Below are 15,950 nucleotides of genomic sequence, written 5' to 3'. Positions count from 1 at the left end.
GGAAGCCATCAGGGAAGCAGCATGACGAGACCCAAGGCAGGACTGCAGAGACAGGTTCAGCCACGACCCGAAGTCCACGACTTAATCCAGAACTCGGGATGGAGGATCCAAGACACAGGACTACAGCAAGAGGATCAGCCTCGACTCCGGATCCCGGCGTAGATATAGATACAAAACAAGAAAAAAGATTTGGCTGGGTTAATCGGAACAAGAGAATACACAGACACAGACAAAGAGGGAAAAGGTCATTGGATAAAAGTTATTCTTGATAACCCTCTAGAAAGATCTCATGAACTTCCCCACTCAATCTATCAAGACCCGAGCAGTTCTAATAGATATAGATAAGAAACAGAGATACATGTTATATATGCTTTTTATATATATATATATATATATATATATATATATATATATATAAAAATAGGGACACCTTGTATTGTTTACTCTCAGTACAGCACCACTTTCCGAACAGGAAATGTATGCTAATACAACATAAAATCGCACTGACACTTATTATAACTATGTATATAGATATATATATTTATATATATATAAATAACGACATCTTGTATTTGAGTTACACCTGCTAGACAACAGTGGAGGGTTCGAGAAACAACCGTGTTTGCCGGGTGCACCGCGGCGGGACCCCTGAGTCAGACGGTGCGTCTTGGTCACGCTTCATATCGGCCGGCCCGGGAAGGAAGAGACACGCAGAGTGGGGGAAGTCCCCCCCCCAACGCAGAACACCCTCCCGGCCATCAGAGTCGAACCCGCAGTTCGGAGGAAGCGACCGCCAGAGCACCGGCACTAGGCCGGGCCAGTGAGAGGAGAGGTCAAAATCCGTTAAAATATGGATGAGTGGTGGGGGAAACGGCTGGACACAGGCAGAAGTCCTCGGTAGAAGGAACCGGGTGAAATAGCCAAAAAAATAATAATTAATAAAACCGGGAAAAAAAGTGTCTGAAAATACGCACTCGTGAGGCGGGCAGAGTCCCCTGTCAACTCCCGTTACATTCCTCCATGGTGTAATTAGAGCGAAAAATGGCTAAGTCAACTTTTACGAGAACCAGGCTGGGGGGGTCAAAAGGGCTTGACCAAGGCCGACCCAAAGTGCATGGTGAGCGGACTCATCACCTCCGTGATGAGTCTCCATTGTGATTTGAAAACTTCCATCAGACGAGTCCTTCGGGGGGCGGGGAAACAAACGTGTTAGTCAGAATCGTCACTTCCTGTACTGAGTGTGGAGGTGTCTTGACAGTGGAGCCTACACCAGAACTGTCCTGAGAGTGGAGGCCTGCAGGCAGACCCCTCTCCAACTGCACGCCAAAGGGCCCTGACCAAGCGTCGCTATTGGACTATCAGGGAGTGAGACTGGGTTGGTTTTACGATTTGAGGTAAAGCAAGAAAGGCCTTTTTTTTTAATCCAGCATCTCTGATTCTTCCCTCCCTGCAGCTCTCTGTGGTGGGAATGTAACATCCATGAATGGCACAATTTACTCTCCGGGACACCCAGCTGAGTATCCACACTTTCAGGACTGCATGTGGACTGTCAGAGTGCCTCCTGGGTACGGCATCTCCATCAATTTCTCTGTTATCAATACTGAGCCAATCTACGACTACATCACTGTGTGGTAAGTTACCAATTCTCTCTAGGTATGTCACGCATTAAAAACCGTCTGTGTTCTGTATACAGAGCTACATACAGAGTCCTATTGACATTCTGTAGAAACAGTCTTTGTTAATTAAAAGTGATGTGTTTAAGCTTCTGAAAGCATTGACAGATTTTTACAAAACAAGACTAAGGGGAGTTTTCACCAAGTGGGTTCAAAATACAGTGCATTGCTTTTTAGAGCATCACCCAAATGGTTTGACAACTGAAGTTGTATGTCTTAAGACTAAATATATGAGATTTCACATTCTTTATTGGGGCCAGTATTGTTCCTCTCTTATTGCAAAAACAAACTCAAAACCTGCTCACAATGGATTTAACAGTTGACAAAATGTCAGAGCCACAGGCCAGTTGGACAACTTTTGACAAAGTTTTGAACTTTTCATGTGACACCCGTATTAGATGAGCCAACAGCCAAATATCTTGACCTTTGTCGGGACATCGGTGGATTCCTTTCATCATTTCTTTCCCTGACAATTTTTTTTCCCTTACAGTTCCTTGCTAAGACAAAATAGATTCCGGTACAAGATGAAATAAGAGACTGAACTAAAGTCTGAGTCACTGTGTGTCTCTCTTTCTCAGTGAGTGCAAGCTAAAAAGACGGAAATGTGTGCACACATGAAACAGCTGAGATTCATTGAATGTTTATCAGTATATAGAAATTTTAATAATTTCATATAATTGTGAAGAAGTAAACTACTTCACACTAACTGCTTGTTATCAGTCCAGCAGCTGCATCTATCTGAGTCTCAGCTTCTTCCTCTACCTTTTTCTAGCCTCCCTGTAGCAAGGTAAGCCTCAGGCAGTCATGGAGCTGTCCTCCTGGGTGATGAAGGAGGGAAATGCCTTCCAGCATATAGGGCTACCATTAACAGTACGGGAGGAGGGAGCTACTGGCACTACTGTATTTCAAATGAAAAAGCAAATGAACAATCTTTTCCCTGATGGTAACATTTCATTTCCCTGCCTGACTGCCGTCGCCCATTTTGCTGATCACTCTGAAATGAAACGGCAATACGATTTTTTGTAATATCAAGGATAATAAAGGAACACACACGCATCCAAAAAAGCATTTAGTTTACATCATTCATGTGAATAGGCCTAGAGCTACTGGATTGTGCAAATAATGAAACACTTTTCTATAGAGTATAAAATAATTGTACTGTCCTCCCACATGAAGGTTATTTTTGTTATCATCAGAGTAGCATGTCGTTGCTGCATGCATTACAAAAAAAAATTGTCATCCAAGCAGGCAGATTATTTCAGAAATGAATCATAGTCATATTTTTAGAAAAGGTTTGAAAGTTCTCCCCTGCTCTCATTAGCAGAGGTGTTCTGTGCTGCCAGCAGCTAATGCATAAAGGGCTTCAGTGCAAATGACAAGTTCTATTATCACCCCACCGCCATCCACACTTCTATTCATCTTGGAGTGGGGGATGTGGATAAATACTCTTTGTACATTTAATTTAAATGTTCCATTGCAATAGGGATACATATATTATAGTATATTAGCTGAGAAAGCTCAATTGAGACACAATGTATGTGTACACTATGTTGGTTTGTCTGTTTGGCTAATGCAGGAAAGTAAATACCTGGCAAATTAAGATACATAATCACACAGATGCAACGATCCTAGAAATGCTCTTTCAAAATTGCTCTCCATCACTCAAACAAAACAAAATAATGGGTTAAGCTACCTCAGTAGACACATTTATGTAACAATGTATAGGTATAGTAGCTAGATCTCAATCATCTCACAGGAAGTCATGCATGTTCAGCCTCTTCTCTATAAGCATGTTCAGAGTCTGCCCCTTGGTCTCCTCCCAGTCGAACGTGCTTCATGTGGCTCCACAGGGAGCCACCCCTAAGGCATCCTCATTAGATGTCTGAACTACCTCTACTGGCTCTTTTCATGAGGAGTAGCACAGTAGCAGTTTTACTCCGAGCTCCTCCCAAATATCCCGCTTCTCACTCTATGACCCAAACCTGCATAGGCAGCTCATTTCAACTCTTTGTATCCGTAAATTGAGAACTTCACCTTCAGGCTTTGCTCCATTTTCAACATGACATTTCAGTGCTATGCCACTTGGAAATTTCACACTACATTGTACCCTCATTTGGGAACAAGGCCCATGGACACTTAAACTCTTTCAGTTGGGGCTGCCTCACAACTGCCAAATGTGGATGGTGTCCAAGAGATCGGCCAGACTCAGCAGGCTGACAACATTCAGAGCCTTCAGCATCTCAGGGTATCATCCACCACTGGCAGCATGCCAGTAACTATTTCAGTGACTTCTAATGCCTCAGCCTCTTATTTGTTATATATTTATATATATTTATATATCTTATATTTAAGACGTATTTCCGTCAATAAAACATATCAGTATTGTCACGTCTTTGCCATACGTTGATTGTTCTTTGAAGTTTAGTGAAATTCAGTTATAATTGAACCTGAATAAGGCTGACATGTACTGTACTGCAGTGGCGAACCGTGGCTATCACAACTGGACCTTCTGTAGACACACCCACCCCCCGCCACCCCCTCCCCTCCGCGGCATTATAATGTCCGTCTTTTCACTGAATTGTCGTCTTGAAAAGGGTACTCGCAACGATGCCGCAACAACTTCCTCTTCACCTGTTGCACTTGTCATTTCAACGTTAAAAACAATAAAACTGCATGAATTGCTTCGTCGCATTCGTTCTAGATCCTCTGTCTCGAGCCAGTTAACTAGCGGGCCTTCTAGAATACCCTGGAACCGAGGGAAACTCTGAAAGAATACGCCCATTGGCTACAAATCAATATATGATTGGTTGATCAAACTGTCAGTCCAAACGTACGCTCTCATTCAGTGCAACGGCCAGGGCATTCGATCAAGGATGTAGAATACCTTGGTTGAAGGATATTCTTCCCAGAGACCCAGAACAAGATCTGATTGGTTGCTTTCTTTTCTAACAAAAAAACACTGAAATGCGTAGTGCATGGTCCGAGAAGGACAAACAAATTAACGTAACACTAATATTACAGATCAACAACACGGATACGATTCTCATTTATTCATTTTATATACATTTTATTAATATAATAAAATCGACACATTTTTTGTTTGTTTTATCTGAGTGTTCCAGGGTATTCTCTGAATACCTTGAAGGCCCTGACGGTTCGCCACTGCTGTAGCTACAGTAATGAGTGTATACATTCCCATAGATATATCCACCCTTCGCAGATAATAACCTATTCTCCATAAAGAGTGAAAATCAAAGAGGTCATTACAATTCAATTAATTTTTGATTCCCAGGGCAACAGTTCCTTATACATCACATTATTTGGCTAAGGGCTTTAGGATGTTGTGATAACCATCCATACATTAACTGAAGACTTAAATCCTTCCAGGGTCACAGGAGCTTAAGCCTGGTGATAACAATACACTCATTATGTTCACGAACAGAATACTAACTGCCTCGACTAAGTATTTTGCAAGGAACGAAGATGTTTCAAAAGCTGTTGTTGATTGTGTACATTAATGCAAATTATTAATCATTAACCCCCCCCCCCCCCCCCCCACAAAAAAAAACTGGAGGAGCTGACGGAGGCAAAAAGTTCATCAGGTTACTCATACTGAACGTGTTTTGACGCTGTTGATTAAAGTGAAACTTTTTCTCAGGTTTTCAAAACAAAGTCCACAAGATTGCTTCTCTGTCCTCATCCTCCCTTCAATCTTTCATATATTTCCCCCTCCCCCTCTCTGATATAGGGATGGACCCGACCAGGCATCGCCTCAAATCGGTCAGTTCAGCGGCAACTCAGTGCAGGAGGGCGTGTCCACCACCGCCAATCAGGTCCTCATCAAATTCCACAGCGACTTCAGCACCAGCGGCTTCTTTGTCCTGAAATATTACGGTAACTCCCCCCTTTGATACCAGCTAAGTAAAACCCTTGTCCCGCCCTGCTGTAATCACCCCTATTTCTTCACTTCTCCACGTTGCTGGGAACATCGTGCGTTAATGAAGATCACAAAAGTATTGAGGGATATGGGCCCTGCCTTTCTATATTGGAACGCCTTTAATTTTCCCTCCTTTATGAGTCATTATCAGGCCTTTCTCATTTTGGTACATGGTAATGCTTCTAGTTCGGTGCAGTAATGAATAATGGATGCCTTTCTTATGCCTGTTTTTTGCCTGCACTATTAAAACTCCCCTTTCGAGAAGAAGTTAATTAATAATAAAATGCCCCCCATCTCAGCTAAATAAGTGATTGGTTCTTGATGATCATGAACATAGCTGGCAATTTATGATCAAATCAAGTTTCAGCATGATGGGAGAGTAAAGAAAGTGCTGCAGTTAAATATATAATACATATGCACACTTTGTTTCTCCTGTCGCTCTCTTTCTCTCACACACACACACACACACACACACACACACACACACACACACACACACACACACACACACACACACACACACACACACACACACACACACACACACACACACACACACACACACACACACACACACACACACACACACACACACACACACACACACACTCACACACACACACACACACACACACACACACACACACACAATTGAGTGTTGTCCTCTCTCCAACAGCATACCAGCTGAGAGCCTGTCAGCCACCCCCTCCTGTCGCGAACGCCACCATCCTAACCGATGATGACGAGTTTGAAATAGGTTTGTCTTCTTTTATTTAGCTTGTTTACTGGCCATAGACAATGTGTTATTAAATAAATGTGCACTAGACATAAGCTAATTTGCTTGGACAGCCCTGGACAGAGAACTAAATAGGACTTGACGTATCTAATGGTTTCGCCCATTATTAATTAGTTAATTCCCCTGTCATCTAAACTCTTTATTTGTTCATTGAAAACAATTTTGCAGATGTTTTTATCTTTGCTGTAAGTCATGGTAATCTTTATGTGTAGTATATATTCATGAACAGATGTACATTCTCTAATGTCTACTGTATAATGGATGTATGTATTTATTAGGACTGCCCCTGTACAGATGTTATTTTGGCCTTCACCAACTCATTCTACCTGGGATATCTTTCAAATCTCTCTTTATTGTTTCCGTTTTCTCTTCTTTCTTATAATTATTTTCTATTCTTCTGAGTTTGGCGATTTATTCATGCGTTTTGCAATTAGATAGAAGTTTAAGGCAGGTCCGCTGCAACTCTGACTACTTTTAAATCCAGGCTGAAGACTTTTCTTTTTGTCGCTGCTTTTAATTGAACTATTCATATCTTAGACTGCACTCTAACTTTTATCCATGTATTTTTTCTTTTAATGTTTATTTTATTAGCTTTTCTTTTTAATGACTGATTTTAAATGCCATTTTCTTAATGTCTTTCATTTTTTGTAAAGCACTTTGAATTGCCTTGTGTTGAAAAGTGCTATATAAATAAACTTGCCTTGCCTTGCCTTGCAAGGGCTGATTAGCTCTTGAAATAGGCCCTTTTTTAGTTCCAGTGTTCAGATGTGAATCAAAATTGGAAATCACATGGCTAGTGTCTGCCTTACTTTGTGTCTAGAGTGTAATTGAGTGTAAATTAGATTTTGTGTGTGCATGCGTGTGTGTGTAATAATGCCTTCAGTACTCCAGCTAGCTAAGGGGGTGTCAATCTTCATTAGAAAACGTGTTGTTGATTACTGTTTGAAGTACTCGTACTGAGGTGTGTGTGTGTGTGTGTGTGTGTGTGTGTGTGTGTGTGTGTGTGTGTGTGTGTGTGTGTGTGTGTGTGTGTGTGTGTGTGTGTGTGTGTGTGTGTGTGTGTGTGTGTGTGTGTGTGTGTGTGTGTGTGTGTGGTGTGTGTGTGTGTGTGTGTGGTGTGTGTGTGTGTGTGTGTGTGTGTGTGTGTGTGTGGTGTGTGTGTGTGTGTGTGTGTGTGTGTGTGTGTGTGTGTGTGTGTGTGTGTGTGTGTGTGTGTGTGTGTGTGTGTGTGTGGTGTGTGTGTGTGTCTTTCATATACCAGCCTGCGTTTGTGTGTTTGAATAATTGCGTGTTATATGACTTCACAGGGGACATCATTCAGTACTCGTGCCTGCCCGGCTTCACCTTGGTGGGCAGTGAGATTCTGACCTGCCGACTTGGAGAGAGGCTACAGATGGATGCACCCCCACCAGTCTGTCAAGGTTGGTTTGATTTAATGTACAATTCTATGAGTATATTTTAATGTTTTTTGGTGGCTTTTTAAAATATTATGAGTGTGTCTTTTCAAAGTTTGTTCAAATATTTGTGAATGCAGATCCCTATTCAGTTGTGTATGCCTGAGTATGTGTGCTTAATGCCATTCTGCCAAGATTGGTTGCAGTCGCAGCCAGCACCCACTGTTACTGATACATCATTTAACAGACTGCTAGCAGGCCCCCTTCTAGCAAGCTCCTGGTGGCAAACAGCATCTCTTTTCTAATTTGTCAAGACTCAGTCAGAATACTACTGACCCAAGATCATAGACCTGCTCTCCCCTAGAACCAGCACTGAACTGTGAAGGATCAGTGTGAAACAGATGACAGATCAGCAGTTTTCATCGACAAGTGTTTTTTGTGCAATGTAACAAGGTGGATGGAAAGCAGTCATGGCTGTTTTTTCTCCTTTGAAAGGGAACTCAGATGTAAGCCCTTAATCCTTGCTCAACGGGACCTGTAGGTTTGATTGATGTAAAATGTCTTTCTAGCCTTGTTTTCGAAACAACAAGCAAAGTAATAGAAATGTCTGTGTTGTCTGCATCAGAGATTTTCTTAAGACCAAAAAACAAATACCACCAGCCTGCTTGTAGTGCCAATACATCCCTGCCGCAGACAACAGAGTCCTCTTAAACCTTCTGTTCCCTGTGGGAAGATGTCTTTTGAAGGGCCCTGAAGTCCTTTGTGTAGTCTTGAGTTGATGAGCATTTGTCTTTTATTTTTCTTTCTAGAAACTATGAATAATCACATTGGAATTGTGATCAAGCCATGACAGATACTTGACAAACCCAGAGCCTGCATTCATAAAGCATCTTAGAATAGGACTAGTGATTTGGAACCTTTTTGCTCAGCCCTGGCTATAATTATTTGATGCTTAACTTGATATCTTTGTTCTTTCCCTGTAATGTTTTTGCGGCTGACATTGTTTTGCTCTCACAACTTGCCCTGATTTCATTTAAGTATGTGGAAAGAGAAGCAACAAATAGTTATGGCAGCTTAAATCGAGTGACCTGGTAATCCAAGCTGTGAAAGCTACTCACATTCCTCTACTTTATTCATAAAAGGCTACATACTGCACTGCACATTAACATTGTGTTAACGTCTTGAATACAACAGCTTCTACCTTTTTATTGTGCTGCATTGAGAATTTTTTAGAAATGAATAATGTATAAAAGAAAAAGGGGTATAAAGTCCTGCAGCATTTTATGAGCTTGTTACACATTGCAGAATAAAGAGAGAGGTAGGGAAACGGAGGAGTAAAAATCTTAATTGTATACGTTCAGACCGCATAACAGCTGTCTGGCATACTGATGTACATTCACGTTAAACATTGCAGTGGGATGTTTTTAATTTCATTGTTTGTTTACGAGTGACCAATCTAGCAGATCAGTAACAACTGTGAATGGTTCAGAATAATTTGATCTGTTTCTTCTGTGCCAAGTGAGGGCAGTCACTCTTTTGAGAGTACTGGGAGGTATTTCAAGCTCTTGTTGTGTTGGACTTGCCAGCTCACCTTCTCATGTGTTAGTTACAGTATACAGAGCCCTGCCAACACAGACTAGCTTCTATCAGCTAAAACTCATATACTGTATTTGAAATCATTTCACAGGCTTTAATTTGAGTGACTGAATTAACCTGCCAAATCCAGATTGGCAAAGCATGTCGGGACTATTATTGGAGAGCACTACATTGTTTTTCACTGGGTTTCATGTGAGCGGCAATCAATATTACGGCAGAAATATTTTCTACTTTTTTGATGTTGGACAGCATACATCTCATACATCATTGTGTTGTCCTGCAAGTCCGGTTATCTAGGATATTAATTAAAAAGCAACATTTATATAAAACATTAAAGTATAATAGTGGTTGTCCTAAATATGCGCAGTTACTGACATTATAATCATGATAAGGTATATATCTTGATCGAATATCTCCATAAAACCTGCATAAAATTGGCATTAGGGTGTCTGAGTTAGTTATTTGTCGTTTGACATTTTCATGGATCACCCCATTATTGTAGTCAAGAATTCATTACATTTTCTTGTGCTGGATATGTTATGTCCTTGTGCCACCTCTAGCATGGAACTAATTGCTCTCCTTGGGAAATGTAAAATTGAACTTAATTTCAGTTGACCTGCTATTCACATCCTAGAGACTGCTGCAGTAAGCTTTTAAAGGAGCCATTTCCTGTCGGCTGCTTGCCGGAAAACCAATTCTCCAGTGTTCCTCCTTTTCGCTTTTGTTTGCTGTCAACCCTTCTGTTAATTGTCATTTTATGCTTATAAGATAACACTGACATGTCCTTGCATGGCTATACACGTTCACCCTCAAATTCAGATATTTCCCCAGACTCTGTCTCCAATGAGGAAGGTTGTGTATCAGCTTCAATCAAGGATATGGCCACAATTGAGTTTACTGCTGTGTATGCCCAGCAAACCATCTGCCACATGCAGGTTGAGTCCGACCCATTACATTTTGTAATATCGATCTTCACATTCCCATAGGTTTTCATGTGTCAGAAAACCTAATGAAAAGCAATTTCTGCTCTAACCTATCTCCATTATACTTATGTATGTTTATTTTATGATGTCTCTGCAGCCGGCAATATGTATCAGTCGTTGCCATGGCATTCTTATTCTACACAGTGATCTGAGTAAAAGAATAAACAATTACTGGTTTGCAAAAGAAGTTATAGAACAAATGCCATTGGCAGTCCTGTTTAAAACATCACATGTTGCATGTATGCCATTGTAAATTACATTGAAATACTGCCATACATAAATGGGCCAAAAGAGACTAATATTCTAACAAACACTTGATTTATGTCAAAAACTAAATATAAGTTCCATTTAACCATTTAATCATTATTCAGAGATGAATTTCCTGGTGATGTTGGGATATTTATTTACCTAGTAATGGTGCTATATTCTTTTTATATTAGTTTTTCAGGCAATACTTGCATGTTTTGCAAAATACTGCATTTGTATAGTATCCTAATCAATATTGGAATACATTGTAAGTTTCAGTCTTTGTCCTGATCATGGTCCTCTAAAAAACAACCTCATTAAGTAAAAGTATTGAGGTGTCTGAAACAGTGTTAAGCCTCTCACAATTATTCTTTTTTTAATCCCTGCACCTACAGTTTGAGGCAAGGGAATTTAAGACACAACTGTGCTTACTGGATGAACTTGTGTGTGTTGCGTGGCAACGTTAACTTATTAAACTAGTATTAAGGGCTCAATTATTTCAATAACAAACTTGTGCCAGATATAGATTTAATCTGCATCTTAAAGCAATCCAATGTGGTAAAGCACCCCAGGGAATGGGGTTGTGTACAGTGTACAAAGCTGGCAACCCCAGTGTTAATATATGTATTTAAGTTGTAAAGAATGAAATCAGTAATTTAAGTAACTACTTCTTCACACATTTATTTTAAGTTGAATTTGTGTCAGCTTTATGAAAATATTCTTACTGCCATCAGTAGAAGTAGAGGCTCCTGCTGAGAGAACTGAGGAAGCAGCGGCGTGAATTAACTGCACAGACCGAAGACCCCGTTATGAACTCCATCGTATGGTCAGTGAGAGTCACAAGTGTCTAACATTCAACTTTAGACGTACTTTTAAATCTCACATGCAAAATCAAGGCTCTCAACTACGTACAAAATACAGTTCAGACTATATTTGGGAAAGTGTGAACTTTAGAAAGCAGTGTTTGTAAATAATTTACAGTTTAGGAAACTGCAAAAATAAACCAGAAACTGGTTGAAAATGACATGCTGATCACTGAACTGACACACCAACACCATTCTCAAAAAGCTTTGAGGTGTCATTATCCAAAATTCCTTTTTTTTTCCTTTCATGAATAAATATTGAAATGATCCTTTCATCAGAAGTGTAAACTCATTAAGAAATACACCCTGCACATTGCTCTTTAACTTTAGCCCTTATACTGGAGGTCAGCTTTGATTGACCTTTTCTTCCGTATATGCTCATTAGAGCCCACTATATAAAGAAGAGGAATTGGAAATACATATAAGTTAATACTGTTTTGAGAGATGTAAAAACCAGAAGCGTCTGATCAGGAAAGACTTCCCTCAAGTATGCACCGAAACATATTGATCACATCTATCACAAACTGCCAAGCAATGGTTGCAAAGAAATACTGCTATTCGTAACAAATTGCTATGTTAATTTATTTTCTGAGCAGATCGACTGGAGATTTGTTTCCTCCCTGATGAAAAGTGTTTCTATAAATATTGATTCTGCCATGAACAAATCCTTTTATGCTTTTGTCTTTTCTTTTTCTTTGATTCAAGTATTCAACTTTGTTGTTGATTTATTGTAATGAGATGCTTTGTTGACCTCAGTTCCCGCAGAGGATGATTGCTGTACTGTGTGCTTTAAGAAATTTATTTTTTATTTAGAATCTTTCTGACTTTGACTTTTTGGAGATCATATCTGCCTGTTATCTCTGAGCCAAAATCTGTGCTAGTTGAAACTGCAGCAACTTCCCAGAGGAATATTTATATTGCTTTGTGTTTTTTTCCTACTCTGCCTTTTTTTCTTGATATATGTCCAACTGTTCCCAGTGACCCTTTTTATTTGGAGCACTTGTTCACATTAACCTTTTATATGCGTCATGTTTCTTCACTTGTGACACTGAAGAGAAACTTGTGTTAACAGTAGAAAAGGAAAAGAAGGAAACAGAACTGTCATTTTCTATCATGCCAGCCTAAAGGAAATGAAGGGAATGCTGTGAGCTGATTCACATCTACTCACACACACATACGCCTTACACACACCATTTTTCCATACAAAGATAGCTGTCTCACCTATTCAGTTTTATAATTTGATATCAGGGGAGCCTGGTGACAAGAGCAGTCTCACCAGCTCAGCCCTTAGGTGCAATATCAGTGTGGCTGGAATGTAATTGTTTCCAGGACTAGTTATTTTTCCAATGTGATTGCCACTGTCACAGTGGAGCATTCCTGTATTTTCTTTCTTCAAATCATCTTGCCTCATCTTTAATTGTACCTTCCAATCTCTTCCCTTTACCTCTGTTTATTCAGTTGTCTGCCTCCACTAGGTTTTCATCTCCCTCTTTCAACCTCCACCCCTTCTCTTTTCTTTTTCCGTTGTTCTCCCTGTATCGCTGCATGCCCTTATACTGTTTCTGTTCTTCCAGTCCAATGTCCAGCCCATGAGGTGCGTTTTGACTCAACGGGGGTGATCTTGAGTCCAGGCTACCCTGACAACTACCCCAATCTCCAGATGTGCTCCTGGCTGATCAACGTGGAAAAGGGTTACAACATGACTCTTCACTTTGAGCTCTTCCAGACAGAGAAGGAGTTTGACATCTTGGAAATATTTGATGGTGGGTTTTGCTGGAATGTTGGTGTGAAAACTGTACTAAGCAATATACAAACAATTTGACTCAAGCTAAATAATGTATGTGTTTGGTCTAGTGTTAAAATTGTAGTGCTTCTCAGTGGGAAAACAATTTTTTAACCACTGTTTCAGCATCTTATTTTAGAGCTGATTTTGGGTTCTAGTGTGTTCAGGGGTGGCAGTAGCTCAGTCTGTAGGGATTTGGCTGAGGAACGGAGGGTCGCCTGTTCAAGTCCCAACAGATTAATTGCAGTGTTGACTGATTCTTTGAGGGGGGCCACATTGCCTCCTTGGCACTGCTGAGGGGCCCTTGATGAAGGCAATAGGCACTTTCACACCGGAGTACTTTTCCCCGTACTTTTCCCGTTTAGTTCCGATAGCTCCTGGGATTTTGCGTTCACACCAAAAAGAGAACTTAGTTCATGATAACTTTTACCCCCTTTTTAGTCCCTGTTATAGAGGTGGTACTTTCCTGGGGAGAAAAAAGTTCCAATTTCTGATTGGTGGGCGAATTGCAAACATAAATCTGCTCATTGCTCCGTTTACTAGAATGAGTTATTACGGTGGCCCTGAAGTGCAAGACACTACAGCATTTCAGAAAACACCACAGCATTTCACAAAACACCACAGCATTTCAGAAAACACCACAGCATTTCAGAAAACACAACAGCATTTCACATTGGACGGAAAGGGTATTCCTTTAGGGAGAACACTTCTTGTTTGTGATTGGACAGAGCCAGCCAGAGAAGCACTGCTGTGATTGGTTGTTTTTGCTGCCAGTCAAGAAATGACGCTTCGTGATTGGTCAACACCCGACAGCGAAATATGTCCCAACACATCAGCTGTTAGCACACACTCAGAGCTCACAGCTCCTCATATCTGTTCAGAAACTGGACAAAAGTTAAACAAGTACAAACCACAGACTGTCTATGTCATGGCGAATACAGTCGCTGCTTTATTTATGTCTGTATGACGTTGTTGTGAGTGTGGACGGAGCAGCTACAGGTTAGTTTAGCCTGATGGATCCGATTCCATTCAGAAAATGTGAAATGCTGTGGTGTTTTCTGAAATGCTGTGGCGTTTTGTGAAATGCTGTGGCGTTTTGTGAAATGCTGTGGTGTCTTGCACTTCAGGGCCACCGTAAGTTATAGTGTTAACATTTAAGATAAGATTTTATACAAGTCCTGTATTTACATTTTAAATAAATGCAACTGTGTGTTTGATGCCATGATAAGGCATTTGGAAATGTTAAACAATATATGGTCTGGTGTTCTCACCACACACCTGCACTTAGTGCTATTTAACTAGGAAATAAATGAAGATGCATGTTTGCGTCCGTCTACATTAATGCTTGTTCTTCTGGTACATTGTGTCTGTCCGTCTGTCTGTGTTCAGGTCCCAACATCTACGGGCAGAGCCTGGCATCCCTCAGCGGTGACATTGAGACGCCCTTCAGCCTGACCACCGCCGGCCACCAGCTCCTGCTGCGCTGGTCCTCTGACCACGGCACCAACAGACGTGGCTTCCACATCAGATACGTGGGTGAGTATCAAAGTATGTATCCAGCTTATAATCATATTTTACTAGTGCTATTTCAATATACTTTATCTCTTAACTAGAGAGAAGTGATAAAAGTCATGGGTTTTTAAGGCATTTATATTGTCAACACTCTCTAGAGATGCTTCAATTGAACGAGTGATAACAATAAATAGGGAAATATATTCATCGAAGCTTCTCTGCTGCAGCTACTGCATTTTACTGAGGATACAATGTGACCCCATGATTTTTTTTTATCACATTATGCAATGAATGATCTTCTTTTTTTAGATTTAAAAATTAATAAATTGACAAAAATACTTTGAATTTCCACGAACATTTCAAATGGCTCACTATAAGAGCAATCACTGCAAGACTTCCATGTTGTTATGCACTCCCTAATTTAAAAAGGTTTGTAAATTCTTAATTGGTTCTTTAATAAAGCAAGCGGTACTATGCAAGAGCCGCAAAGGGGATCTTCTTCCATTTGAAATGCATCAATGATAATGAAAAAAGCATAAAAGACATGATTTTTTTATGTTGTGCCTCTCCATTATATTTAATACACTAGAGTGTTACTGTGAAAGTAAGTCGGTGTGATGAATTTTGTAAAGAAAACTCCTCCTTGACTTGATTGACTTGAACAGGAACTGACTTAAACCCCTGTGTGTGTCTTTTCTACTGAAATCCCTGCTTTCTTCCAGTCATCCTGATTTGAAGAAATGTTTGATGACATTTGTGAAGCACACATCCCTGCCTTGGTTTTTCTGTCCCATCGGCTATTCGGTGCTCATATTCTGGAAATCAAATGTACCTTTTTTGTGTTCGATGGGCTGTAAGATGAGGGGAAAGTAAGGCTTTGGAACAAATAACTAGAGGATGCACGAGTATTGCTTGTGTTAAATCAAATTGAATATGTGCGTGCCCATAGGCCACGAGAGGAATAGTAATAATGTGATTTTGAGGACTTCCTTTGGCACACAGCCTGAGTGCTAAATACTGTAGATGTGACAGTCCTCAGGCATCTTCCCTTATTATCTTTCTGAATTTAAAATGGAGCCTCGCTGTGACTAAAATGTTCACCTGAGTCTTTCTCTAGAGGAGCTTTGTTAAAGCCCTAATATTTTCCTTTCCTCTGCTTTATTTCTC

At 40.4% G+C, this 15,950-nt stretch overlaps 1 protein-coding gene across 3 annotated transcripts in view; it reads left to right on the top strand.

Annotated features, from left to right (window-relative positions):
• LOC117537447 (CUB and sushi domain-containing protein 3-like) overlaps positions 1–15,950 on the top strand; it is a 268,893-nt gene that overhangs the window by 181,895 nt on the left and 71,048 nt on the right. For 2 of the 3 annotated variants that reach the window (XM_034202669.1, XM_034202668.1), the window contains exons 43-48: positions 1,454–1,631; positions 5,422–5,567; positions 6,287–6,367; positions 7,714–7,827; positions 13,063–13,251; positions 14,661–14,819. In XM_034202669.1, the coding sequence (XP_034058560.1) occupies positions 1,454–1,631; positions 5,422–5,567; positions 6,287–6,367; positions 7,714–7,827; positions 13,063–13,251; positions 14,661–14,819 (867 nt within the window). The remainder of the gene's footprint in view (positions 1–1,453; positions 1,632–5,421; positions 5,568–6,286; positions 6,368–7,713; positions 7,828–13,062; positions 13,252–14,660; positions 14,820–15,950) is intronic. The other variant, XM_034202670.1, reaches the window with a different exon arrangement.

The sequence above is a fragment of the Gymnodraco acuticeps genome, unplaced genomic scaffold, assembly GCF_902827175.1.
Source record: "Gymnodraco acuticeps unplaced genomic scaffold, fGymAcu1.1, whole genome shotgun sequence".
Classification (NCBI taxonomy): Eukaryota; Metazoa; Chordata; class Actinopteri; order Perciformes; family Bathydraconidae; genus Gymnodraco; species Gymnodraco acuticeps.
The sequence above is the reverse complement of the archived record's forward strand: the minus strand, read 5'-3'. Positions and strand labels throughout refer to the sequence as shown.